Source organism: Melopsittacus undulatus, chromosome 6 (genome assembly GCF_012275295.1).
Source record: "Melopsittacus undulatus isolate bMelUnd1 chromosome 6, bMelUnd1.mat.Z, whole genome shotgun sequence".
NCBI classification, from domain to species: domain Eukaryota; kingdom Metazoa; phylum Chordata; class Aves; order Psittaciformes; family Psittaculidae; genus Melopsittacus; species Melopsittacus undulatus.
In genome coordinates this window covers 31,313,122-31,337,548 of record NC_047532.1, presented here as the reverse complement: position 1 = coordinate 31,337,548, position 24,427 = coordinate 31,313,122, and the positions used below count along the sequence as shown (strand labels likewise).

General features: G+C 42.8%; 1 protein-coding gene across 2 annotated transcripts in view; it reads left to right on the top strand.

Annotated features, from left to right (window-relative positions):
• The first annotated feature begins 333 nt into the window (after positions 1-333).
• PID1 (phosphotyrosine interaction domain containing 1) overlaps positions 334-24,427 on the top strand; it is a 93,778-nt gene continuing 69,684 nt past the window's right edge. Inside the window, exon 1 of one of the 2 annotated variants that reach the window (XM_034063886.1) lies at positions 334-400. In XM_034063886.1, the coding sequence (XP_033919777.1) occupies positions 371-400 (30 nt within the window). In that variant the 5' untranslated portion in view covers positions 334-370. Of the gene's footprint in view, positions 401-687; positions 756-24,427 lie in introns of those variants that run through there. The other variant, XM_005147041.4, reaches the window with a different exon arrangement.

Sequence of the window (24,427 nt, the reverse complement as noted above, 5' to 3'; positions counted from 1 at the left end):
GGAAAAAGTTCCAGCCGCTGTGAGCGGGAGGCCCCAAGGCGGGCTCCCCTCAGGGCCCCCTCCAGCCTCCCGGGCAGCGCACACTGAAAGCCAGCGGGGAGGGGTCACATCAGCTCGCGGGTAGGACGGGGACCACCGCGGCCTCTGCGCGTCCCCTGGGGGCACCCCGCAGGTGTCGCCCCCCCTCCCCAAAGGGTAGATGCGGTACTACGGGCGCCGCCGAGTGGCTCCGCACGTGGCCCCCACCGACCCGCGCCCGACACGCGTGGGCGGAGCGGCGGGCGGGGCGGGGAGCTGCGCGGGGGGGAGCGCGCCCGCAGAGAGCCGCGCTCGGTGCCCGCCCGGCAGCGCTTCCCGCCGCCGCGGCACCATGTGGCAGCCAGCCACGGAGCGGCTGCAGGTAAGTGCGAGGGGGGGGCCGAGCCCGAGGGGCTGCCCGGGGAGGGCGGTGGGAGCGGGACCGGCCGAGCATCACCCGCCGGTACTCGGAGTTTGTTGCAACTTCTCCCCCTGCCTCCGCGGGAGGGTGTGTGTGGGGGGACCGGGGACAGGACACACGCACACAGACACGCACGCACACACTGTGCGGGGGGCGCTGCTCCGGCGGCATCCCTAGTGCCGGCTGCAGCTGCCCGGCGGCTCCGGCGCTCCCGGCGGCGGCGGCCGCTGACACCCCGGCCCCGGGAGGCGGCGCGGCTCGGGGGGTTCTATTGAGGGAAGCGCCGCTTAGGGGTTTCTCCCCGCGCACTCCTCAGGTGAGGGTAGCTCTGCCGGCCCGGTCCGGCCGCCGCCTGAATCCGCGGTATGGGGAGCGGAGAGGGGGTGGTCCTCGCCGCATTCGCACAGGACCCGCAAAGCGGATGAGTGGGACACAAAATACCGCAGGAGCCGTTTGCTGCCCCCAAATCTACAGGTCCGGATGGCTCATGGGAACTTGGGTCCCTCCCGCCGCTCCACCGCGCCCCTCCGGGCGGCCCGTACCCCTCTTGCAGCGGGTCGGGCTTTGCTAGTCCTGTCTCCTGGCTTTTTTAATGCATGCTTTTATGCGTATTTCATATTCCGGGTGGAATCTGAGACGGGCAGAGAGTAAGATGAAATAAAACTCACTTTGTAGTTCCTCTGAGTCGAGTTAATACAGTTTTCCAGGGTAAGTATCTACTGAGAGAGAGCTGGAGATTTTAAGTAAGAATCAATGGTCTTAGCAGATGACAAGAAAAGGTGATTATTGCTACTGCAATTCAAATTGAGAATGTAGTTTGATATCATCAGGCAGAAAATTCAGCAGTTTGATTTTGAGTTGATAGCAGAGCCACGCTGAGCAGATCTGTGAGCTTTAATCTGCATGAGCCAGTAATGGGAGTAATTCCAGTTCCTAAGAAGACATACTTTTTCTCTACAATTAAAAACTTGATTATTACTGAATAGGAATGATATGCCATATCCGTAGTTGATGGATTCCAGGGTAAAGACTATGTGAGCACGTTATTATTTCCCCCTGTTAGCCAGAAACCTCTCTGCACTAAACACAAGCAGCAAAGATCACCTGTGTTAAGCAGTTAATGATCTTAGGCTGGTTCTGGAGGTGGGAGCATTTCTGGGGGGCTGCTGCTGCAGGCAGGGACCTGAGGTGAGACTGCACCCAACAATTGTGGACAAAGGGGAGGTGAGGGAAAGAGAAGGAGAAGACTGTGTTCAGCAGTGTTGTGCTGGTCTGGATCATATGGACAAGCTACCTGCCCCCTTTGTGGGGGGGGGGAATTAAGAGGTGTTGTAACAAGACACTAATATTGTGTCTGATGCTGTCTTGCAAGAGCATGCAAGGTGAAAGAGAACCAAGTGCTTGTTTTGCAGAGTAAGATTGTGAGTATGACCTTATTTAGCCACTTTGTCTATCCTGCACACAGGTAAGAGGTCTTGCCTTAAAGTAATCGGTGAGAACGGCCATATGCTACAGGAATCCGGGGTGCCTCTGGTGGGAGGATGCTCACTGGGCCTCTCACCTGTTGCAACACAACACAGGTCTGCAGAGAGGGGAGCCCATGCTCCTCCGTGTTGCTGAAGGGGAGCCATGAACACCAAAATTCTCAGCAGTGGCCACTAACTTTGCACAAACTACTGTTGGTTGCCTCTGGCTGGAAGGTCCAGGCATGCTGAGCCTCCCAAAATGCGGAGTGCCTGTAAAGGCAGTTCTTACTGACAGGAGTTGCTGGAGAAGTACATGAAGAACTGTAGGTGCTCCAATAAAACAAGCCAGAGGAATCCAAAATCACTGAATTAAGTGTTGCTTTGGACTTGTCCTAAAATGGGGAGAAGAAAGCAGCCTTGGAAGAGCCCATAGTAATTCCGTGTTCACACAAGAGGTTAAATAACAACATAGTGACGGGTGGATAAAATGAATACAGTGACTGGAAGGATGTTAGGAGTAACTAGGATGTGATTATATAATTGAAAGTTGAATCCTAATCTATACACATGAGCCAGAGTTCCATGGGTAATACATTATCTAATACCCCAATGCCTTTGATTTATATTTGTTTTCCCCTCAAAAAAAACTGTGAAATTTGTTCATTTCAAATAGCCAGGTCTCCCCTTCTGTCTCCGAGAATCACATGTTGTGCACCACCAGCCAGCCAGAGCTCCTGGCAGCACTGTCTGGCCCCCTGAGGAAAGCTTGTGCAAGGCAATAAATGTTTTTATCCTTCTTTCTCCCCCGCAACATCGTGATTCAGTTTCAGGTGTGCCATGTTGCTTTCTTTGTCCCTTTTCCCCTCTCTCTTGGCACCCAGATGCTGTGAAACAAATCCTAGTGCCACCAGAGTGTTGAAGGAGGCCCTCTGCTTAGTCCTGGCATCACAAGTCCTCATTGTGGCTGGCAAGCGTGTGTTGAGAGGGTGCTGGTCATGGGATTTTGGTTGTTGTGGTGGGTGGGTGTTTGATCACTGAGTAGAGTAGATTGTGCCTTACATTCTCTCTCTATTCATATATTCTGTCAATATAGGTCATGCCAGGTCACTACTGTAGGATATTTGGGGAATCAGTGATGGCAGGTCCAGCCCCATCTTCTGTAGGATTTCCTCTGAGCTGATGTATGGGTGCAAAAAGTGTGGAGCTGGTGTGGCTTTCTTGATGCTTTAATGTGTGAGTTGCATGTGGCGTAATTTAGACCCAGATGTGTCTTGTGTTTGCATGTCGCTGTGGCGAAGTGCAGCTCTGTTATTAATCCATGCTGTAGCTCTGTAATCAGTAAAACGGTAGAGAAAATATTTTCATCTTTCAGAATATTTCTTTTGGCCTGGTTCAGTAAGGGAAAGTATGAAGTGACTTTGGAAGTGGATGCCTGTTAGTATGGGTCAGTCCTGCCCTCGTTGCTAAAGCAAGCAGTGTGTGTTTTAACTTAAATAGTGGTGAGAATCACAGTATGAAGGCTCCATTCATGTTCTGACAAAGTGTGCAATGGTCATCTATTGCTCTCAGGTCTCCTTTTTCAACCCCATGCAGTGTATGGTAAGGCTGCACGTTCCTGGTCTGTGGTTGTTTGTGTAGAATCTACTTTTGTTCCAAATGTGCTGAGTCCTGTCAAGTTTCACAGTTTGCGCTGAAATTTTTGGCATTGACTAGATGGGTACAATTCCAGTAGTGAGGTCAGCAGCAGAGCTCATGCATACGCAATAAGGAATGAAGTGTCATCAGCAGCTCTGTTACAAAAATGCAGTGAGCTGCGGCATAAACTGGACTTATCCCCACTGCTGTCATGGACACTTGTTGCTGAAAGCTTCATCTGCTACTCAAATGTACTCCCTTCCTGAGGCTTTGGTTTCTGGTTTTGCTGGAATAAGCAGTGATGACTTTTATATTTTTGGTCACTTTGTTCTCCATTCCACTTCTCTCTAATGGAAGCTTTTCCTGTTATCCTGCTGCTTAATGAAGAAGCCTCGCTGTTTCTGGAAGATATGTTGAATTTAATTAAATGAGTTATAGGAATAAGCTAGAAAAATGTAAATATCCAGTTTTCCGGGATTTCCTTGAAAATGTGATACAGTGAAGCCTGCTTTTTCTTCTGCTGTTCCTTTCCTCTCCTGTGTTTCTTTCACCTATAGCAACATTGGAGTTATTTGTATTTTCTCCAGAGTTAGTGGGACAGTCAGTTAAATGAGAAACAGCACAGCTGGGACTTTGCAGGAATATGCCACAGAGATCAGCGAGTCTCTGGTGTGGTACTTGAGAAGATTGTGATTTTGCAGGTAATACAGGCATTAGCCCTATTCATGCTTAATGTAAAAGAGATGATCTGGGATTCTGTCTTTTCTGAAGATTTTTCCCGCTATAATTTCTGTAGCAGCATTCCTGGTTTGTGTTGAGTAAAATGCGGGTGAACGTACTGAACATGTGTGTGCCTCCCCATCTCCTTGCTGGCCTAGTTACCAGGGGGTGCTTCAGGTTTTTAAGACTTGTTCTCCCTGCTTGGAATGCTGGGGCTCCAGTCCAGGGCTTGCTGTACTTTCTGGGCATGGTTTTCATTGCAGTGTTTGCACTAGACCTTATCGATGGTTCTAAGCAGTATGCTCTGATTTTTGGCTTGCAGTGTGTGGCAGCGGCACTGGTTGAAACAATGCCAGAAATCTTCTGAAATCTTTCTTTAAAATTATTTCCAAATGTACCCTCTGTGCTGGATTCAGGACTTGAGGGTCAGGAGCCTTCAGCAGCGCAGCTGGGATTTTGGAGCTGCTGGCCTCAGCGATGCTCCCGTGAGGACTCTGAAGTAGGTTTTGAAAACAAGCAAGATCTTCGAGCAATTTTGTGTGCCTGTCTGAGAGATGGCTGCTATTTGCTTTGAAACCTAAATTTTCCTGGAAGCTTGATGCCAGACATTGTTTCTAGATAATAAATCCCAGTGGGTGCATAGTTTCCGAGGTCATGCAGTTTATAAGTCTGTTTATAAGTTTTCCTGCTTCTCTTAACACGTGTGGGTAATAGGGATCGCTACATCCAAATAAATTTTACCCTGGAGTGGGAGACACAGTGGTGCTGTTGCTGCCTAGCCTCATGCTGTAATGCTATGCCTCCCTGAGCTGAGCTGTGCCCACCAGCCCTCCTTTTGGAGTTGCTCTTGCTTTTCTTCTGCAAGTGTTACAGTTGGTGGGCTCACACAAGTTCGGGGGTCAGGTAGTGGGGAGCAGATAGGGGTGCTGTGTTGTGGAGCTGGCTTCCATAACTGCATTCTGTCCCCTCCTGTGGGTCTGGGTGGGAAAAAACTGATGTTTCAGATGCTTTTCTCTGGCAGAGAGTTGGCTCTGGCCAAGCAGTCACTTGGCTTGTACCATCATTTGGACCCCTTGCTGCCCACCAGCCCCTGCTTCAGGGCTAAGCGTTGTTTGGTGAAGTGGCTTTGTAAAGATGTGCAAATGGCCAAGTGTTCACAGTAGGTCATCAGTGATTCTCTTCCTGCTCATTTGAAAATTCAATATTCTTATCAAAACCCAATGTTTGAGGCCATTTCTGGGAAAGGATTTAATAGCAGATGGTTGTAGTGTATTCTCATATTGCTAGAATTTAATTCTTGCATAAACTAGAGTTCTGCATCTATTCTAATGTGCTGTACAATACTATGGGGGAGAGCTGTGGGTGGGCAAGATGAGAGGAAGCAAAGTGAGTGATGGAGGGCAGGAAGCTTCAGGTCCTTCTTTACTGGGGCAAGTTTGATTCCCTGAACACAATGATTTAATTTTGCCACCCTCTAACTTGTGCATCTTCTGAAGTCCTTGGAAAATGAGTTTGTGTAAGGTTGCTTTACCATAGACTTTGATTTGTTAGTGTAATTTACCTCCAAATCATTAAGATACAGCAGTAAAAACACATTGTAGCTATTAATGGAAGAGAAAGAAATGAAAGCAGCGGTATTGGTGGTGTTGCTGCTCACCTTCTGGCCTGCCTGTGAGTGCTGCTCTCTGAGGCTTCATAAACACATTGCTAGTTTTGTTGGGATTTGTTACTGTACTCTGTAACTGCATCTTTAATATACTGATACTTTTAGGTTTTAGGATGATAGATTCTGTTGCTAAATACATGCACATTACATGCATTAACTACTACCTAGTATACACAGCAAATGTCTTTCCCATGTCAGGAACATTGAAACTCTTCACTAAAGAAAAGTCAGCTCTGGGCAGACTTAAACATGTGTGGTGGCTTTAATGTAATTACAGGTGCAATTGCTTTATGACAAATATTTTCATGTAGTCAGACATAATGTGGTTTTAGATGCTGTTGGTTCTTTCAAAATCAGTTTCTTGTCTATTTTATGCCTAGAGTTCCGATGCATACGTATGTTAAAAAATGCAGTGTACTATCAGTTGAAGCAATAGCTTTCCATTTTTTTAAAGTGTATGGAAAACCTTTTTAAACCAAACACAAACAGGTTGTAAGTGTAAAATGCACAAATAGCTGTCTAGGAAGAAACTTCTGCGAGTCATGTATAGCAGGACTGATACCATTACTGAACTCTGATTTCATTAAATATTATGCCAGAAGGAAAAAGTGAAAAGTATTTGAAATTTAAGCTTGAGTCATGTGGATGCAAATGTCCAGGAAGTCTTACAGTTTTGGCACTGTATAGCTTCAGGATATCTTTCAAGGCATTGGATTTTTTGCATTAGTTTGCTGCTATGACTTTACAGCAGTCGGGGATCTCTAAAACAAAGCTCTGTGATTCGAGAAACCTCATCTGGCACCACTTAGCTTGGGCAGTTCCTTTTTTCTACATTATTTATTCTTTGTAGAAAATGAATGGCTCTGGAAAAATGCTAATTTTGGGAAGCATTCTATGACCAAAAGAAAATCAGGATCATTGACTGCCTTGTGGAAAGCCTCTTGGGAAATGACCTTAAGAGTTGGTTTATAGTGTACTACTAGTTTCTGTTTATGAAGCTGACAGACTGTTTGATGACCAAAAAAATAATAAAAATAATAATAATAAAGCTGTGATTTCCTTGAAGGAAGACAAACCAAAGCATTCAGTCAAAGTAATTCAGAATTTTAACTGCCTATTTCTTATTTTGTCTTTGTCCCTGGTGGCAGCCAGCAGGACAGTCAGCAGTGGTGTGTCTGGAGTGTCACCATTTTCTTCCAAGCATGATTGTGTTTGCAGCAGACAGACCTTCGGATGGGTGATGGGAGGTTTGCTATGCTGCTGAGGCTTTGTGCTAGCATCCCTGCACGTAGAGCAATATGCTGTTGACTTCATTTGCGATTTGACTCTCTGCATGAGCAAGATGAGAGTCTGGCGCAAAGACATGTAAATGTGTAGTGGAAAAGTCTCTTTAAGTAATATTTAGTACTTGCCTCTTTTTCTTCTCTACAGTGCTTTCACCTATAAAAATGAAACTTATTTGCACTTCAGATAACAGCTGGGAAAGTTGTGGGTGATAAAAGTGTTAGTCTTTTGGGCTGTTTCTGAATAACTGCGTCAGAACTCTTTGACCAGAAATTTTAAATGCGGGTGATTGTAAATGTGTCCTGAGAAGATCTAATATGGTTTTCCATGGTTCATTTTTCCTGCTGAAACACTGAAAATGTGGAGTGGCAAATACAGATCTTTGATTCATAGAAACTGAAGAAGGAAAAAAATTCTGTATTGCTGGTATTTGATATTCCTTTAATGATGACATTCCAACAAAATTATATGTAGTCTTGGAATGGTTAAGTTGATCTCATTGCTCTGGTCCTCACCTTAGCAGTTCAGTAATGGCTTCTGAAGTGTTGGTCTTTCTGAAAAGCTCCATACATGTTTTCATCAGGAGGATTTAAACAATAACTGCTTTTCTGACAGAATTATTATTGGTGGTAATAATTCCAGTGTTGATTTGAAAACATAAAAATTTTGCTTTTCCAGCTGTTTGCCACTGTTCCCTCACAGGCTTCCCCTACTCTGTTGTGCCATGTGCTTCAAAGGAGGGGGTGGAAGGTCTGGAGTGTGTTGAGGGCCTTTTCTGGGCTGTTTCCCTCTCTTCTCACAACCTAATGTCTGGTTGTGCTTCCAAAAATGTTAACAGCTACATTTCTGACCTGAGTTACTGATAATGAGTTTTACTGAGTGAGCTGTGCTGCAAGTGTAGTGCTGTTCAGTTTGGGATCTTCGTGCTATAGCACTGGCACAGTCAGCACTCTCACACCATGCCCCTTCATGGTATTGGGTCTCTGTCATACCAGACAATTTTCCAGTGTCTCCTCATGTGAAAACATTTTCTCCACAGATATTTGATGGGAGCTGCCAAGAACACTGAGAGCAGTAGAAAGTTAATTAAGTGTCCTGAAGCTCAGATTTGTGGCCACCTCCTTTCTTCCTGTTCCAGGCTCCCTCAGCATTTGAGAGATGGTTATTCTGTACGTTTTGTGTGAAGCTTTCAGAATTATCCTGGAGTTAGTTCCCAAGTATTCAGAGCCTCCATTTAGGGCCAGGCTTTTCCAGGTTTTACCTGGTGGAATGAACTCTTCTGAAAACTTATGCAGTCATTCAGTGCCCGGAGAAGGGATGTTCAGAATCTGGTCCCACAAGTGGAGTAGCTGCCCTGAAGATCTTGCAGTGAGATCTGGTCCAAGCTCCGCTGGGGTCAGTACCAACCTTGGGCCTGACTAGACTGTAGAGCAGGGCAGTGATCCTGCCTATTGGGCTGTTACAGGAGATCCAGAAAGTTTGTATAATCTCATTTAAAACAAACATCTCTCCATGCTATGGAACTTCTTCCCAAGAGTGTTGGCTGGCTGGAAGCCAGGACAGAGGAGTTTGGGGTCTATGTGGGATCCCCGTGGTGATGGTGGTGACATCAAATACATCATCTGGGCCTGCAACTTTTTAGCTCTCTGCTCCCTCTCTGAGGCTGGTGTTGAGAGACAGAAGGGATTGTCGGACACAGCATTTCCTCTCTAAGCAGCTCTCAGCTGCTCTGTGGCTTTCCTGTAGCTGCAGACCAGCTTTCCTGCTGCCAGGATTAATTTGTGCTTTCTCAGACCTGAAAATGGTTTAGTTTCTTGGGGAGGGGAAGTACCCTTCCTTCCAGTCATTCTGCTTAAAAAGCTAGGCAAACAAAATTTGTCATTATCCATCAAAACTGTCCAGTCCAAATTAATATGCTGTTTTGTTAAGAAATTTTGTCCTCAGTTTTCCAGTATTTTCTTCTGTTGGGGTGAGGAACACCATGAGAAGAGTTGTGTTATGATGTGCTGGTTCTTCTGGCTCCAGCTTGGAGGTGGAGAGTGTAACAGCAAACTAGAAAAAGATACGTCCGATTACAAAACCAGGGATTTAAATCTTTTTTCCCCCTCATTTGAGACTATTTGTTTAACAGAACCTTTTCCCATTTTTAGCTTTTCCATCTGGAATTTATTTATTTTTTTATTATTTTTTTTTTAAGCAGAAAAGTACTTTTTGGAACTTAGGCAAACACCAAGCTGCAGCTCCCTGAGCTGCCTGGGTGTTGGGACATAGCATGCACCTCTGCTGTGGCTCACTGCACAGTGCATCAGCAGAAGATCGCAGTGAATTTCTTTCATCTTTCAGGAAAATGCCATCTTAAGCATCTTTCTTTTTTTCCCTAGTCTGTGGGAATTTTCTGTGCCCGACTATAAATTTGAATCAGAAAATGCAGAAGCTTGAATCTTGTCCCAGTGCTTTTAAGAAGGAGCCTGTACAGTGTGGATCTGCACAAGCTTCAGTTTTCACAGCTGTGCTCTGTTGTTTGGATTAGAATCAGAAAGAAGGATATTTTGAAAATTTTATGTCGGTCCTCTTGACAGTTTGGTTGAAAGGGCCTATTGAGCGTGGTACCACGTGTCTGAGAAAATTCTGAGAGCACAGACAGCTTTGGTGCCTCCTGCTAAAATGAGCTGCTGGAGGGATGAGCAGTGCTGTTAAAGAGTGCTGGGTGGTTAATTTTTCTGGTAGGCAGTGAAGAGTGAACTCAGCAGTGATTCCTGAAACGCCTGAAGCCTGGTGATCTTCTAGCTGAGGACAAGGCACAGGGGGCAGCCCAGGCACTGAGCCTGACCCCTTTGGAAGCTGGGCTGTCCCTGGGAACTGTGGATTTGTGACCCCAGCTCTCCCAGGCTCTGCAGCACTGCCACTAAGAAAGCTGCCTGTTGGCATATGGGTTTGGGATGATGGGAGAAGCAGAGCCCTCGCATTCTTGATAGAGCATAAGTGCTGAGGACTGCAGAAGGAAAGCTACTTTCTAAGAGATTAACAGTTCACTTTGATAAATGTGTGTTAAATCACTTGGATTTAGGGACATAGCCTTATCTCCATGCAGAGGGATGTGCCTTTGAATCTGTTAACTTTCGCCTTGCCATTTGAGATGGCAATGTAACTTTTCAGTGGTTTATAAGGAATGTTAGGAAACATTTTTTTGTGAGTGACTGTTTTATTTTGATCTGGTGTTTAGAGGCTCTTTTTCTCCTTAAAGAGCCTGAAGCCAATGCTGGGACATATAACATTTTCAAAGGACAATATTTTAGTCTTGTACCTGTAAAATATAAAGTTGCTATAGAAGGAAGAGTTGCACAGTTTAAAAGGTTACAGGAAACCATGTATGTTCTATTGTTGCCTTTCCCCACAAGCCTAGTGTTGTAATATTCACTTCTTTCTCTCTTTTTTGTAGCTTTGAGGTCATGTGTGACTCCTTGTGCTTCCCCTTCACTAGCCTACAGCTCTTGGCTTGGTAGCAGGATGCATGGTTCCAAGGGGTTACCCTCCTGCAAAGACCTGTGATTTTTTTTTCCTCAACAGCTATCATGAATGGAATTCAGATCACTTCCTTGGGGGTGTCCAGTGGGGACTGGGGCTGCCTGGTGTAGGAAATAGCATCTCAGAAATACCAGTCTTGCTACAGGGTCTGCAGAGGCAAAGGGTAGCCTTTCTGGGCACCACAGCGAGCTTGGGACCAGTCTGTAAATGAACAACATGACTGCCTCTCATAAGCAAAGGTGATGAAAAGACTGGGCACTTCATGACAGTGAAAAATATTCACTGAAGTTCTGGTTAGTTACTACTTAATTGTTCCTTTCCTGAAGCCACTCTCCCACATCCTTCCCCATGTTTAACATGCTGACAAGTTTCAGGCTGAAGAAATGATGGAGTCCATCTCTCCTAAGAAGAGTCAGATTTGAAGAGATCATGAGCTGCAAGTGCCAGGTGAGATGACTTATGGCAAGACCTTCATCTGAAAAGAGGCATCCCAGAGTTGCATCTTAGGGTTTTTTCCCCCCATGATTGGACAAGCTCCCAGGGTTTTTTTTTTTTGAGCCTGGGACTGGGCTCCAGCAGGTCAGAGCAGGGGTGCTCTGGGGCACTGAGGTTGGTACAGGTGAAGGTATCTGGGAACATTTGTCAAAAAGGCAGAATCAAGGAAAGCTTTGGACTAATTGGTAAAAGCTTTGTAGAGACATAGAGCTTCTGGGAGTAGAAGAAGCAGCTGGGGACCAGAGAGTGGTGATCTGTGGGCTATCTGGGGTCAGGCACAGTCCAGGAGCTCTCTAGAAACCTTGCACTGAAGCAGCTCACTTCTGGTTGGTTTACATTATTTTTCAGAGGGAATTTATATTGTTTTTCCAGGTTATGAATTTTATTTCTCAACATCAGAAGTTATTCATGCTGCTTACATGATACTGGAAAAACAGTCACATGCAGTGGGCAGCGCTGGCCAGGGAAATGCCCGTACCTTGTTTGTTCTGAAGTTTACTGCCCTGGTTCTGGAAGTAACAGCCTGACCTTTCGTTCCTCTGTTATGGTCTGAGGGTGTTCTTACGTGGTTGTGGAGCTTTCCAAGATAAACGAAGTGAATGTGGTTTGGCATTTAAATCACTAATGTTGTGTCAAGCTAGAGATTTCAGAAGCTATTAATGTCTAAAGAGATGTCATTTTGTTGACTTGGGCATAAACTTTGCCCTGTCTATATGTGGGCCTTTTTTTTGGTCCAAATTCAGCTCTCGAGGATGTTGGTATAAATTTAAATGCCATTGCTAATGCCAGTGGAGTTACTCTATGTTTCTTTAACTCTGACTGAGAAGAAACTTAATGTATTTCAAGAGTCAGATCTTATCTGATTTGTTTTTTTTCTTTGTTTTTTTTTTTTTTTTTTATAATAGTAGCTATATGCGACAAGGCTTAATGTCTAAAAGAGCTGATCTGAACATTTCTGTATGATTCTTTTTGGAAAGGGCATGTTACTGAAGTTTTTCTGAACCAGGCCCTAATGCTGTTTGGATAAGGGGCTGCTATATATCTGACAAGAGGGAAGTCTCTTGACACTTTGTGAGCTTGCTGTCTGCTTGCATAGGGGAGGGGGGAAAACTGCTTTACAAAATACTCATGGAAGTGTTAGTAAGCCTCACAGTCACATGGTTTCTCCCCTCTGCAAAAGGAAAAAGACTGTGGGTCCCTTGCAGGAGGGTCAGTGCAGGGCTGTGCTGGCTGCCCTGGTAGCGGTCTCTGAGCATCACTGGCTGTCAGCCTCAGTGCCCCATGGTGCATGCAGATGTGCTCCACCACAGTGTGCAGCCTGTGCCCGACTTCAGAATACGTTCAATTTTCAGCTGAAAACCATATTTTGTATTTGTGGATTCAGTCTGTTTCTGAGGCCTTTCCTTATTTTCATATTTTCCTGTGAAAACTTTATTCAAAGGGTTTAAAATGCTCACTCTGCTTTTTATTTTTTTTTTCAGCATTTCTCAGGAACAGAAATGTGTTTCTTACCCAGCAGCCATCGTTACTGAAGTTAGAGAGCAGTCTGCCTCATCCTGGGAAAAAAAAAATGTGTTGTTCCCATGTTTTCTTAGTCTCAAATCCATACATGGGACAACAGGAAAGAGCAGTCATATTCTTCCCTATTAGCCCAAAATCTATCTAGTGATTATATGTGTATATATATATGTATATGCATGTATGTATATATAATTTTTTAAACAGCTTTCTTGTCTCTTTACTGAGCTTTAAAACTCTGTATAAACCTGCATAAAATCAGACTGAAACATTTGCTTTAAAATGACCTAGTCTTTACAGTGCCATACTGGTGTCATACCTGACTTCCCATATCTGAGTTTGAGGAGTCAGATAATGAAGTTAGTCGCTGTTACTCATTGCAACTGTGCTGCAGAGCCATCAGCGCAGAGCTGTTCTGCTGTGTAATACAGTTTCCAGAAAAATTAGTCTTTGGAGCATCCCAGTTACTAGGTGTCAACAGGCAGTAGTGCAGTTTTATTTAAGGTGGAGTTTTAATAAAGCCCCTTTATTAGGACTCTCTAGCTAAAGTAGCAGGTGAAGACTCCTTTCACAGTGCTGTTGGGATCAGCTGGCCTGGGAGGGAGCAGGGCTGTTGGACCTGTTCCAGGAGACTTGGCCACTATTTTGCAATGGGAACAAACTGACACAGAACAACTTGTCCATCTATTGGAGGTGTGGAGGAATGATTTAGGAGCCTATCATCACCTCCTTAATATAATCAGTTTTTCCACTGTGAAAGAGGTGATTGCAGCGCCCCCAGTGCCAAGATGACGAGCACTGGATCCTCTACTCTGCAGAGTGACGTCATCCTGGTGTGATGCTGTCTGCACCAGAATAACACCACTTGCTTTGCCTGGGTGATTCACAGCACTTGGCATTGTTGTCACATTCTTTGGCCCTTCTAATCCTTCCTGTATGTACGGACATGAACAGGGTACAGAGATGCTGAAGTCCAGATCTCCAGAAGGGCAGGGAGCTGGCAGCACACACTGCTATAGAGAATTAGGCTCTAATCTTGAGCTCTGTAAAATTCTCATGTACATAGTGGTTCGTATGGGTCCAGCCTTTGAACCAGGCTTTGGAAGAATTTGGAGGCAGGAATCTGCCTGAGACGGCTGTGTCACCCAGTGCCTTCAGTTGCCTGCCTGCCTTGATAGACCTGACTAGGAGCTAGTGGGCTCCCAAGCAAGAGACTGTGCAATGTCTCACTGCTGGGGCTGGTTATCCCATGTGGTGGCTTACTGCAGCCGGTGTAGAGATCCAGGGTTTGCTCTAGGAAATGTTTAAGGCTGTTCTGCTTTGTACACCTGGAGGTCAAAAGGGAATGTGGTTTTTCTAGCTAATCATCATCTTTTGCAAACTAATTGTAAGTAAAATAAAGCAAAGAGAAAGCATGTGGAGTCTGGCCAGTGCTTAGTAATGTCTGAACCAACTGGTCTCCAATGCAGGATTATTCCTCAGACTATTTTACTGAACTTTCGTGGGATTTTGAAGTTTTACTCTGTGTAGCTTATCTTAACTTGCACTGTGTGGTTGTTGTTCTTTGTGTTTGGGTTGTGTTTGTTTGTTTGTTGTTTCTTTTTCCCTAGGCCAGTGGGTCAGTAAAAATAATTATTTTAAACAGTGGATATGGGATTAATATCTTGTTAACCCTGTGTTAACCCCTAACACTACGTTTACTAGTATATTTATTTTTGTATTCTTGGCATGTAGCTACAGATATGTGGTAGGATTAATGCTAAATTGTTAGCACTTGGTACTTGGTTTAAGTAAAATCAGTTTGTCAGTCTGCTTCCCTCTTTCTTTTTCTTTTTTTTCTTAATTGACGAGAGGATGCACAAGCAGAGATCAGGTGGCCAGAGCCTCCAGAATCTTATTATCTTAATTGAAAAATGTCACCCTTTGACATTAATAAATTATTTAGTGAGTACATGATTTAGTCACTGGGGAGAAACAGAATCGACGCAACCATCCTTCAGTTCTAGATGATAATAATAACCTACAGCACACATATTAAGAATTAATAGCTCCTGTATCTTCTGATGTTGCTTTTTGGCTTTTTACAGTTTGCAGATGTGTTGCCAGTGCTCTGCCTCTTCTTTAAGCAAAAATAAAATCAAACTGTTTTGTTTCTGTTGACCATAGTTCATTTACGGGAGGAAATAAGTTGTTTAGACAATATTTGGGGATTATCCATGTACTGGACTACCACAGTAAACATGTAATTAATTCTCATCAAAATGTACACTGTGCTCTGTGCATGGTTTTTATGGAGTCTTCTGGAAAAGAAAATATTTGTCTGTCTAAAAAGCATTTCCTACCCAGTGACTAGCTGTAAAAGAAACAGCTTGAAAATATTTCCTGGCTGAAGGAAAGGATCAGTACATACTTTTATTTTGCCATTGTGGTTAACTTAATCACTAAGTGTTTTTGTAGTGCTTCCTCAGTTTTTCTCAGTTTTAGGTACCTCGTGTTAATAAACATAGGTACGGAAATAACAGTCCGTCTGAGCCTGCTGCTTTGATCTTTTCATTTGCTAACACCAGTGCTGGGATTTTGTAAAGGATAATCTGAGGATTCATGCTTGGCTTTGCTCCTGTTTGAAATCACTGTTAAAATACTGACAACTTTGCTGCTGGATCAGGGGCCTCAGGATTGTGCTTTGGCTTTTCTCCTTATATTTTTTTATTTTTATTTTAAAGAACTACATCTGTGGCCAAAATACAGCATTAGTGTATTGAAGGAGATAGGTGTGTAGGTGAGTGCGCCTGCTGGAGCACTGTGCACAATATGTGCACCACACACGGGTTTGCAAGGATAAGCTGGATTTTGCCATGGGACGTGTTTTGAAGCACAGCCAGTGACAGATGGGTTTTGATGACCAGCTTTTCCTTTATAAACAAAAGTGTAGTGTTTATTTCTGCTTCTAAACCAGGTTGATGAAGAGCTGTTTGCAGTGCCAGGTGACATGCAGCTGTTGGTTTGTAAGGGGTTAAAAGATGGGGTTTCTTTACGCTGTTACCCATCAGCAAAGGAAAGTTGGGGTTGGTGATACTGGTATTTCCAGAAAATGAGAAATAAGAGGTTGCAAATTTGTCCTGCAAATTTCTGATCAGCCTCCCTGTTAATGAAAGGTTTTTGCTGTTGCCTTCTTTGCCAGCTGCAGTTCTTTATGGGCCAGTGTAGGGGCTTTAAGATGCTTTCTGGGCAGTATTTTGCTGGCAGTACTCCCTCTTAGTGAGCTGCCCTGCAAGTCTCCTGAGCTACCCGTAACTCAGGAGCATGAAATTATCCTAAATTGTGAGTACCCTTTTCCCTCTTGAGTTTTCCAGTACTAGCTGTTTTCACTCCTGCCCTCTCCCGGCCACTGCTCAACAAAGCTGTGTGGTGTGTATTTCCTAACTGGGTGCTTACTGGGTGACTCTGCAGTACTGCCATTTTCTTGAGTCCCTTGGCACTAAGATTTCAGTGTCATTTTGCTGTTGTATCTTACTGCAGATGACTGCTTACTGATCAGACTGCTTGTCTGATTTCTTTGTTGCTTCCCAGCAGAGCTGTTTGCCTTCTTTCAAGTCATGTATCCCTTTAGCCTTACTCTCATAGTCTGGGATTTCTGTAGTGTCTCATTTTCTACAGACGTGTGATCACTTGTGATTTTCTGACTTAAATTTTTGTTACTTTTTTTTTTTAAAGTTGGCTTTTATCTGCTGCTGTTGCAGACAACAGTTAAAACTGTGATTCTGAGATGCTCAGAAAACCTGTCGGCAAATGAGAATTCCAAAATTTATTCATCCCTTGCACTCTTTCTGCTGCAACAGTTTCCTTACTAACAGATATGTTACTACTTCAGTTCATCAGGGGTAAAAGGAAGAACTGTTAGGGCTGGTGACTTCTGTGGTACCACAAGGCAGGCTAGACAACCCCAGTGATTCTTCAGTAGCTGCATTTTCTTGGCAAAAATAGGTTTGAAATGTTTTTGAAGGCTGGGTACAGAGTGAGACCCATAAATAGATCCTGTAAACTTGCTCTCCTGAGTTGTAGAACATCTCTCAGTGGGTCAGACCTAAAGACTGTGAGTTATTCATGCTGTATATATTGATATGTGAGGGCACTGCAGTGAAATTATCACAAACTAAAGCAAGCTGTCAATGGAAAAGTCATGCCAATGGAAATAAAAAGAGGGGGGCATGCCCCTAATAAATGCTGTAGTGTAATTGTTGTAAAAGTATGCATGTATTTACAGTAACAAAGGTTTCATTGCTGCAAAACTTCAGTCATATGTGTATTTTTACCTATTATGAGCAGCCACCAGTGGCCACAGGCCTGTGCCTTGCATGGTAAGTAAGGGTCTAATTTCTTGCAGGACTGAGGCCTTGCTAAATATTCTGTGTTTCAAAGCACACGTATCTTTTCTGGAATTGAAAACATCTTTTATTTCCTGGGCTGAGCTGGCAGCCAGCACAGAAGGCAGTCCGCTTTATATTTGTCAATCCAGGGAGAAGTCCAGCTCTTGTGAGCATTTCTCATCTGTGAAGAATCTATAGAAAGTTAATTATCTCCCACTGTCTCTATTTTTTATTACTTAAATATGGCAATTCAGAGAGACATCTAATTCTTTAAATATGGTGAGGAAGGCGTTAGTGAATTAAGGGTAGAGGATTTAACCCCGTGATTCCCGAAGCTTTGCTGGCAGACAGCCGCTGCTAATGGCTCATGCTGTGTGAGGATGCCTGGTCTGTCCTGGGAGGTGCTGTGGGAGCATCCCCCCTGCTGCAGACCAGCCCCGGGCGGAGAATCCTGTCCTTCTGTGCCCCCCGTGCCTCTCGGTGAGGGGGATGCTGCCTGTGTGATGGAGGTTTTTTTTTGGAGCACCTGTAGTGGTTTTACATGTGGACCGTGATTTTTTTGGAAAACCGTGATTTAAACTATTGCTCAGTGCTGCCATCTATGCAGAGTATCTTCAGAGAGAATAAGCGGCCTGGTTCTGATACATGTGTTAAACTATTCTCTTCATTTTAATTAGTCTAATTTAAGCTGTGATGTATGTGTGTAAAAGTGGGCCTTGATCATTTCTGGGCTTGGGTGAAACCCTGTGATCCAGGACCATAGATAAACCCCTGGCAGTGAGTGAATGCTGAAGTGCTTTAGAAGGGTCTTTTCAGATTATTCTTGTGCCAGTGTGTGGAAAACCAGGGATGTATAAAAGGTTCCCGTTGTAGCTGAGGAAATTTTTGAAGTCTGTAATGGCATATTTTACTATCAGATTTTCTTAGTTATTAGAGTTCAACCAAGAAAATTTATTGCATAAACTGTGGCAGCCCATTTCACTAACTGAATACCAGGTCTATTACTCTATGAACTTGATAATTAGTTCGTAATCCGTGCATAGGCATTTTATCCTGGCAGTTTTCTCACAGGGAATAATTTGCCTTTTACTTGTTGAGGGTGTTTTTTTTGGTGAAAACAGAACTCCCATTCATGATGGGCACAGCAAATGTAGTAAAACACTATCATAGCTGGGATTTGTTGTACGCTATGGATTTATGTCAAGAATGTTAATGATTTGTTTATGAATAAGTGAGCCTGTAGTATTGTGAAACAGTATCTGGCAAGGCTGCTGAATGGACATTTTGAGAGCAGAGGATTCTTGAACTGAATAAGCTGTAGATATTTGTATGTCTCAAACTAGTAATAAGTAGGCTTATGGATTTTAACAGTAGTGTTTATTTAATGTATTATCATTTTCTACAGTGTTCATCTGGCATATGTATGGGTGACTTGATAACAAGCAAAGAGGTTGTTAAGTATCTTTTGAGGGCAGTTAATCCCCTTCTAGTGGGCTTAGGTTAAAAATAAGGTTTTCTTCCAGAAAGCATCACAATACTGTAAGCAGAACAGAGTGATGTTTGTAAACTCGATGTGGATCAGGAAGGCACTCTGATTTTGCAGTGTCTTGCTTGGGAGTAGCACCTAGTTTACCAGAGCCACCACCTGAGTTTCCTGAGGGAATTATCCCTTGGCTCTCAGTATGTTGTACGGTCCCATGCAGGCACCTTTGTAATGAGGACTTGGGAAGAGTTTACCACTTCCTTCTGATCCTTGTTTTCTTGGAAAGAAACTTACTGATGGGTAGGAGAGGTGCTTCATTCCCATATTATGTGAATCCGAAGTCTGGTATCTCCTGTGTGTTGGGGAGTACTTGTGGGAAGTGAAAACAGTTCCTCAAAAGAATACTTTGGGCACTAGATTATACCTCTTCCCAGCTTACTAACTATTCCTTACTTTGTCTGTTATAATTTGCATGGCTAGGATGTGGGATCTAATCAGTGGGATATCAAATCAACTGACCAAGAACCAATGTCCAGCAACACAAAGTTAGAGCTCTCTCACTGTTTTGGTTTCAAGTCCTTAATAATCTGATGTGTGACTTTTCATGGTATGTAAACATCATAAAGTTTCAAAGAAGAAAAGAAAAAAGATTGGAATATTTATCTTCAACTGTTCTTCCTATAATGAGTTTTATAACTGCGTATATGGGTGCAAATGCGTAACCTGAAGAAAGGATTATCACTCAAGTGGAATTAATGCATTTTTAAATGTAGCTAAGCCTCTTGGAAAAACAGCAGGTAGAAGATGATGTCTTTATTGCTGTATCAGGAATCTGTCATGTGACTTCATGCACCATAGGCAGCTGAGCCCAAAATTAAGGGACTTCAGAGGTGGGTTTGGAAAGTGTAAGAGACCGTAGTGTGCATCCGGGCTGCTGTGCGAGGCATGACTAACCTCTACCTGATAAATTAGGGCATTTCTTGAAATAGTGTCTTGTACTTTCTAATGAGCTGGGCTATCAGCTCTGCATCAGTGGATAGTTAAAATGAAGCAAGAATTGCTTGAACATTAAAACTTTGCCTGGGGGACTTTTCTAAGAAATTAAATGAATATAATACAGTAAGACAACCTCACTTCTTTGCTGTGCTGTTTTTCATACTGAGTGCAGTTTTGAAAGTTGAAACATGTACAGATGGAAAGTAATGTTCAAATGGGAATGGATTTGGAAACTATGCAGTGTTCTCTCCCTTTGAACATGGATAGGGAAGAGAGGTAAGACACAATTTATTGAGATGCAACTTTTATAGAAACATTGGATTTCCTCTAAGTACAGTTTGATTATGTGCCAAATGGAAAAGAGGCTGAAGCCAGAGCACTTCGTGTGCTGAACTGGAGAAGAATCTCTTCCAAACTGAATGGGCTAGGGAAAAATGAACCTTGTATTGCTTGTTCCTTCTGCTGTGTATGCACACATAAAGCTAAAGATAGCCACCTCCTATGACAATTGATCATGATGATGAAGCAGCTGTAGGGGGCATTTGGGCTATTTACAATCTAACCTACTATGGGGCAGCAACACCCTGAGAGTTTTTTACGCAACCTAGGGCAGGTGGCATGGGTTGCCATAAGTAGCCCTGCCATGTTACCTTGAGATTTAACCCTGCATCCTGTGTTATTTATTCAGTGGTGCATGTATTGCTTATGCCGTTTTCAAAATTGTCTCCTGTTTCTTCCTCAAAATTATCTTGTCTGAGATGGTATTTTAGCAAATAAATACTGCTATTTATTTGCATGTTACTCCCATTGTCCACTACGGCAGTGTGCATTCAGGGAGGTAGGCAAGAGGGAAACTGTACTACAGCTGATGAACTAATTTGTTTTCTAGATAGATGCTTGCACCCTTTTCCCACTCAGATACATACCGCACCATTAAACACTATTAAATATTGTCAGCTTCACAGTAGAGTGCATTTGTGATTTGTCTACCATGTAAGCAGAAAAGGCAATCCCCAGTCTGCTTCAAAAGTGGCTTTACTCTGCTGGGTTAGGAATATCAGTGATAGTGACCAGAGTCTGTTAATTTCTGACTATAATGGTGATAAAACATGAAAGTGGAAGTGCTTATGTCATAGGGCGGGAGTTGGAACTAATCACTTTTCTACAGATGCCTCAGGGAAAATAGATTATAACCACAGCCCTGTTTCATGTGCCGGTTGAAGCTGGTTTCCTTTTAGTCATTATACTAGTGATGGAGCACTGCATGGATTATTATGGCTTTCAAATAATTTCTAACCTTTATTTCAACAAATTACTTCTTGTTAAAAAGCAGATGCACTTACAGATTTTGTATTGTGCCACAGTCAAAACCCATGGTCATCCTTGATGGATAACTGCTGCATACACTTGCCTGGCTTGAACAACAGAAAATGTTGGTAGTTTGCATTCCTGTTTCTGCAGGGAGATACTGTAGCTGTTCAACCTGTGATTTTTCTCTGTTATGCTCATTGTAGTGTGTATGACACTGAGGTGCATGTGATATCCAACTAGCATTTAAAGATGAGAAAAAGCAAAACTTGGAACACTTCAGTTATGGTGGTTGCTGGATTGTGCCCAGGAGGGAACAGGCTTTGTTGAATGATCAAAGGTCTCCTGCACTCATCAGCTGCTCAGAATGGAGCAGACATGTTTATCTAGCTGATTGTCTTGTAAAACTGTAGAATTGGCTTGTGCAAATAGCTGTGTATGCAAAACTTGACGGATGTTATTTCAGAGGATTTTCTAACGTCATTTGAAAATCTGTTCAGGGCAGAGAACTTGGGATCCAAAACTGAATAAAAATCAAACAAGGAAACCTTCTTCTCCTTAAAACCATCTAAGACTGAAAATAGTGTAGTTGGATTAAAGGTCAGAGCAGAATTAGCAGTAATAAACATGGAGTTAAAGTCCCCTCTCAGATTCTGTAACTTCAGTTAACAGTTTGCCCAGACTTTCTACTTCCAAGGTTATCTGTTCTAAGCTTTGCTACTGGATTCAAATGTCACACTTTTACTTTCTTCTAAATAACGGTAGTGCTTGGAAAGCAAGAAAACAGCCCTCTGTCATCTAGCTCAGAATCAGCCCTCAGGAAGAAAAATGTTCATTTTTGGCATTCAGCTCTGACTGCCCTCTGACTTCCCAATTGGAGACCTAAAAGCAAAGCCTGATTTTGCGCCCACATGGAACGTTTTGTACTGAGTGTTCTTGACTAACGTGTAAGTGGAGATGCTTTGCGGTGGGCAGTCTTGAAGATCTCAGCAGCTGATGGAAATGAAAATGAAAACTGATGGAAGTGAGTGGTGATGAGGCAGAAGTCTTGTGTAGCTGTTGCATTGTTCCATATAGCTTTACTGAGAGAAGCCCTTTACTGCAGTTCCTTTATGATGGTGGTGCTCCATCTGAGTAATTGGCCTGGATGATCCTAGCTCAGTGGTTGGTATTTAATTGCTTCCTAAATGATCCTTGCTTTGCAAAGGCAAGAAACAGGAATATATCCTATGAGCTAGAGAGTTACTTTTCCTGGAAGTATTTGTGGAAAGAAACTTGACCCTTAAAAACTTTTCTACGTATTCTTCTATTACAGAATCATGTCTGGCTAATACAGAAGTGGCATTGGAGTTTCGTATTGAATCCATCTGCCTTGTATTTGCTCTTGGGCTTCCCCTCACCCCCCTTTTTGACCGTATTACTGTTATTGAAATAGCTTAGTTCAGCTTGCAGATTTTTTGTCAGACCTGTATGGCCATTATATATGCAAATAACTATAAGTATAAAAAAGTATAAAGAATTTAATTATAATGTTGATAACCCGTATGCTTAGTGGTCAGAATGTAAATAACAAAAGCTGCAAATCTGGGCAGAGGCATGCTATAAAAAACAACATCTACAGATAATAATTCTACAGATTAAGCTGTAGAAGACACATTTTTGCTTGGTAATCTACTGGATTTATTTTGACAATTATTTATTTGTGGTGGTGGTTGTTAAAGTAGATTTTTTAGCAGTCTTGGTGTAATTATAGAGGACTGAATTTGTAAAGCTGCTCAAACATTTTTGCATCACAGTTGTGTGGGGTTTTTCAGCCAAATATATGATTTTTTATAATTAAAAGAAATATTAGTCTTGAAAACTTTTTTTTTTTCCCCCAGAGGAATGACTAATTGGCATTCACAAGATGAAGTACTTCAATATTTTATCAGAAGCCCCTAAATTCTTTCACTTCCTTCTCTTTCAGGGTAAATAATTTAAATTTCAGATGCATCAAGTCTGATAAAAGTCACCTTGTTAACATCTCCTGTAGAATTACAGCCCTCTGTGCTTTGAGAGATGCTGCAATAACCACATCAGTAAAGCTTCTAAATTAAATTGAATGGGCAAAGGAAGAAGACAGTGGGGAAGTGCTGGACAGGCACTTCATTTATATTGATTTTGTTGGTTCTTTCACATCTGTTTAACTAGCTGCGCAATGCAGATATAGTGGAGACCATAGACGTAATGGCTATTCAGAATACTTTGATCGTGTTATGTTACAGGAACATACATTAGATCTGCATCTAGAGAAGTTCAGGGCCCTAAGCGCCCAAGCCCTTTTTCCTGGATGTTGATGATCTATATTATTTAATTTCTCCTAAGCCTGAAACAATGTTAAAATATTGCTTACGGTAATTGACAGGGTTTGTACCAGGAAACATTTAATAATAATAATAATAATAATAATAATAAAACCACCTCCCATTTACATTCCTGTTTCTCCTGCAACTTCATTTCTCAAAGTTGAGCCAAATTTGCTTTTTTTTTTCAATACAAAATTATTTAAATTGTAAAGTGGCTGAGAATGGATGGTATTTAAGGTGGTCAGCAATCAATGGAGGGGAAAAAAGGTTGAGGCTGTACTGAGTAAAAGGATGTTCCTCTGTTGCTTTGGGGGATTGTTTATTCTGCAGCTGTTTTCTATGTGGAAAATTCGCTAGTCATTGCTGTGTTGAACAGTTTCAAGCAGATTGGACAAAAGTGAGAGTATAATTAGTAGAAAAAGAGGAAATAGCTTTCACAATGTAAGGAGATTGAATGATAATGCTTGTACAGGCCTGAAGTCTTCCAATTTTGCTGGTCTTGCTGGAAGGCAACACTTAGATAGTTTTGAGCTCTTCTGTTTTCTGCAGTTAAACAGTTTAACATCCCCATCATTTGGTGCTCCTCATTTCATTGCTGTTTCAATTACAAGAGTGAAATAGCAATAAAGTTAGTACCCTGAAAAGTAGTAGTAATTCTTCATGTAGGTAGCACATGTATAGCAGCAGTAAAGGTGAGGATAGTTCTGTTCCTGCTGAACTTCAGATTTTTTTTTTTTTTTCCATGGATTTCTGTGGAAGCAGGAATGGGTTTTTTCATGGCGTATGGGATTCCTAAAGACTGGGATTTGGTTGTGAATGAGCACGTGTTTCCAGAGTGGAATTATTTCAGTTTGTTTAATCAATTGTGGATTCCTCCAGAGTGACGCTGCAGCGCCTGTGTGAGGAGCTAGATCTTTTTAATTGGTCCCATATGTAGTGGCAGATAGTATATTAACGATGCCTTGGGGGAATAAGGGCATCTGGCTGGATCTCATGGTGCATATTTTACTTATTTTCTGGAGGGATTTGCTTTTGTTTTGTTTTTTTCTTCATTCTAAGAGCTGTAGATATGAATACATGTATGTAAGCACTAACATTTTGAAACTTTATATCCAGCTGAGGGATTAGTTAAGCTTCTGCAAAATTGTATGGACTTTGCTGACAAGTAAAGAAGAAGAGA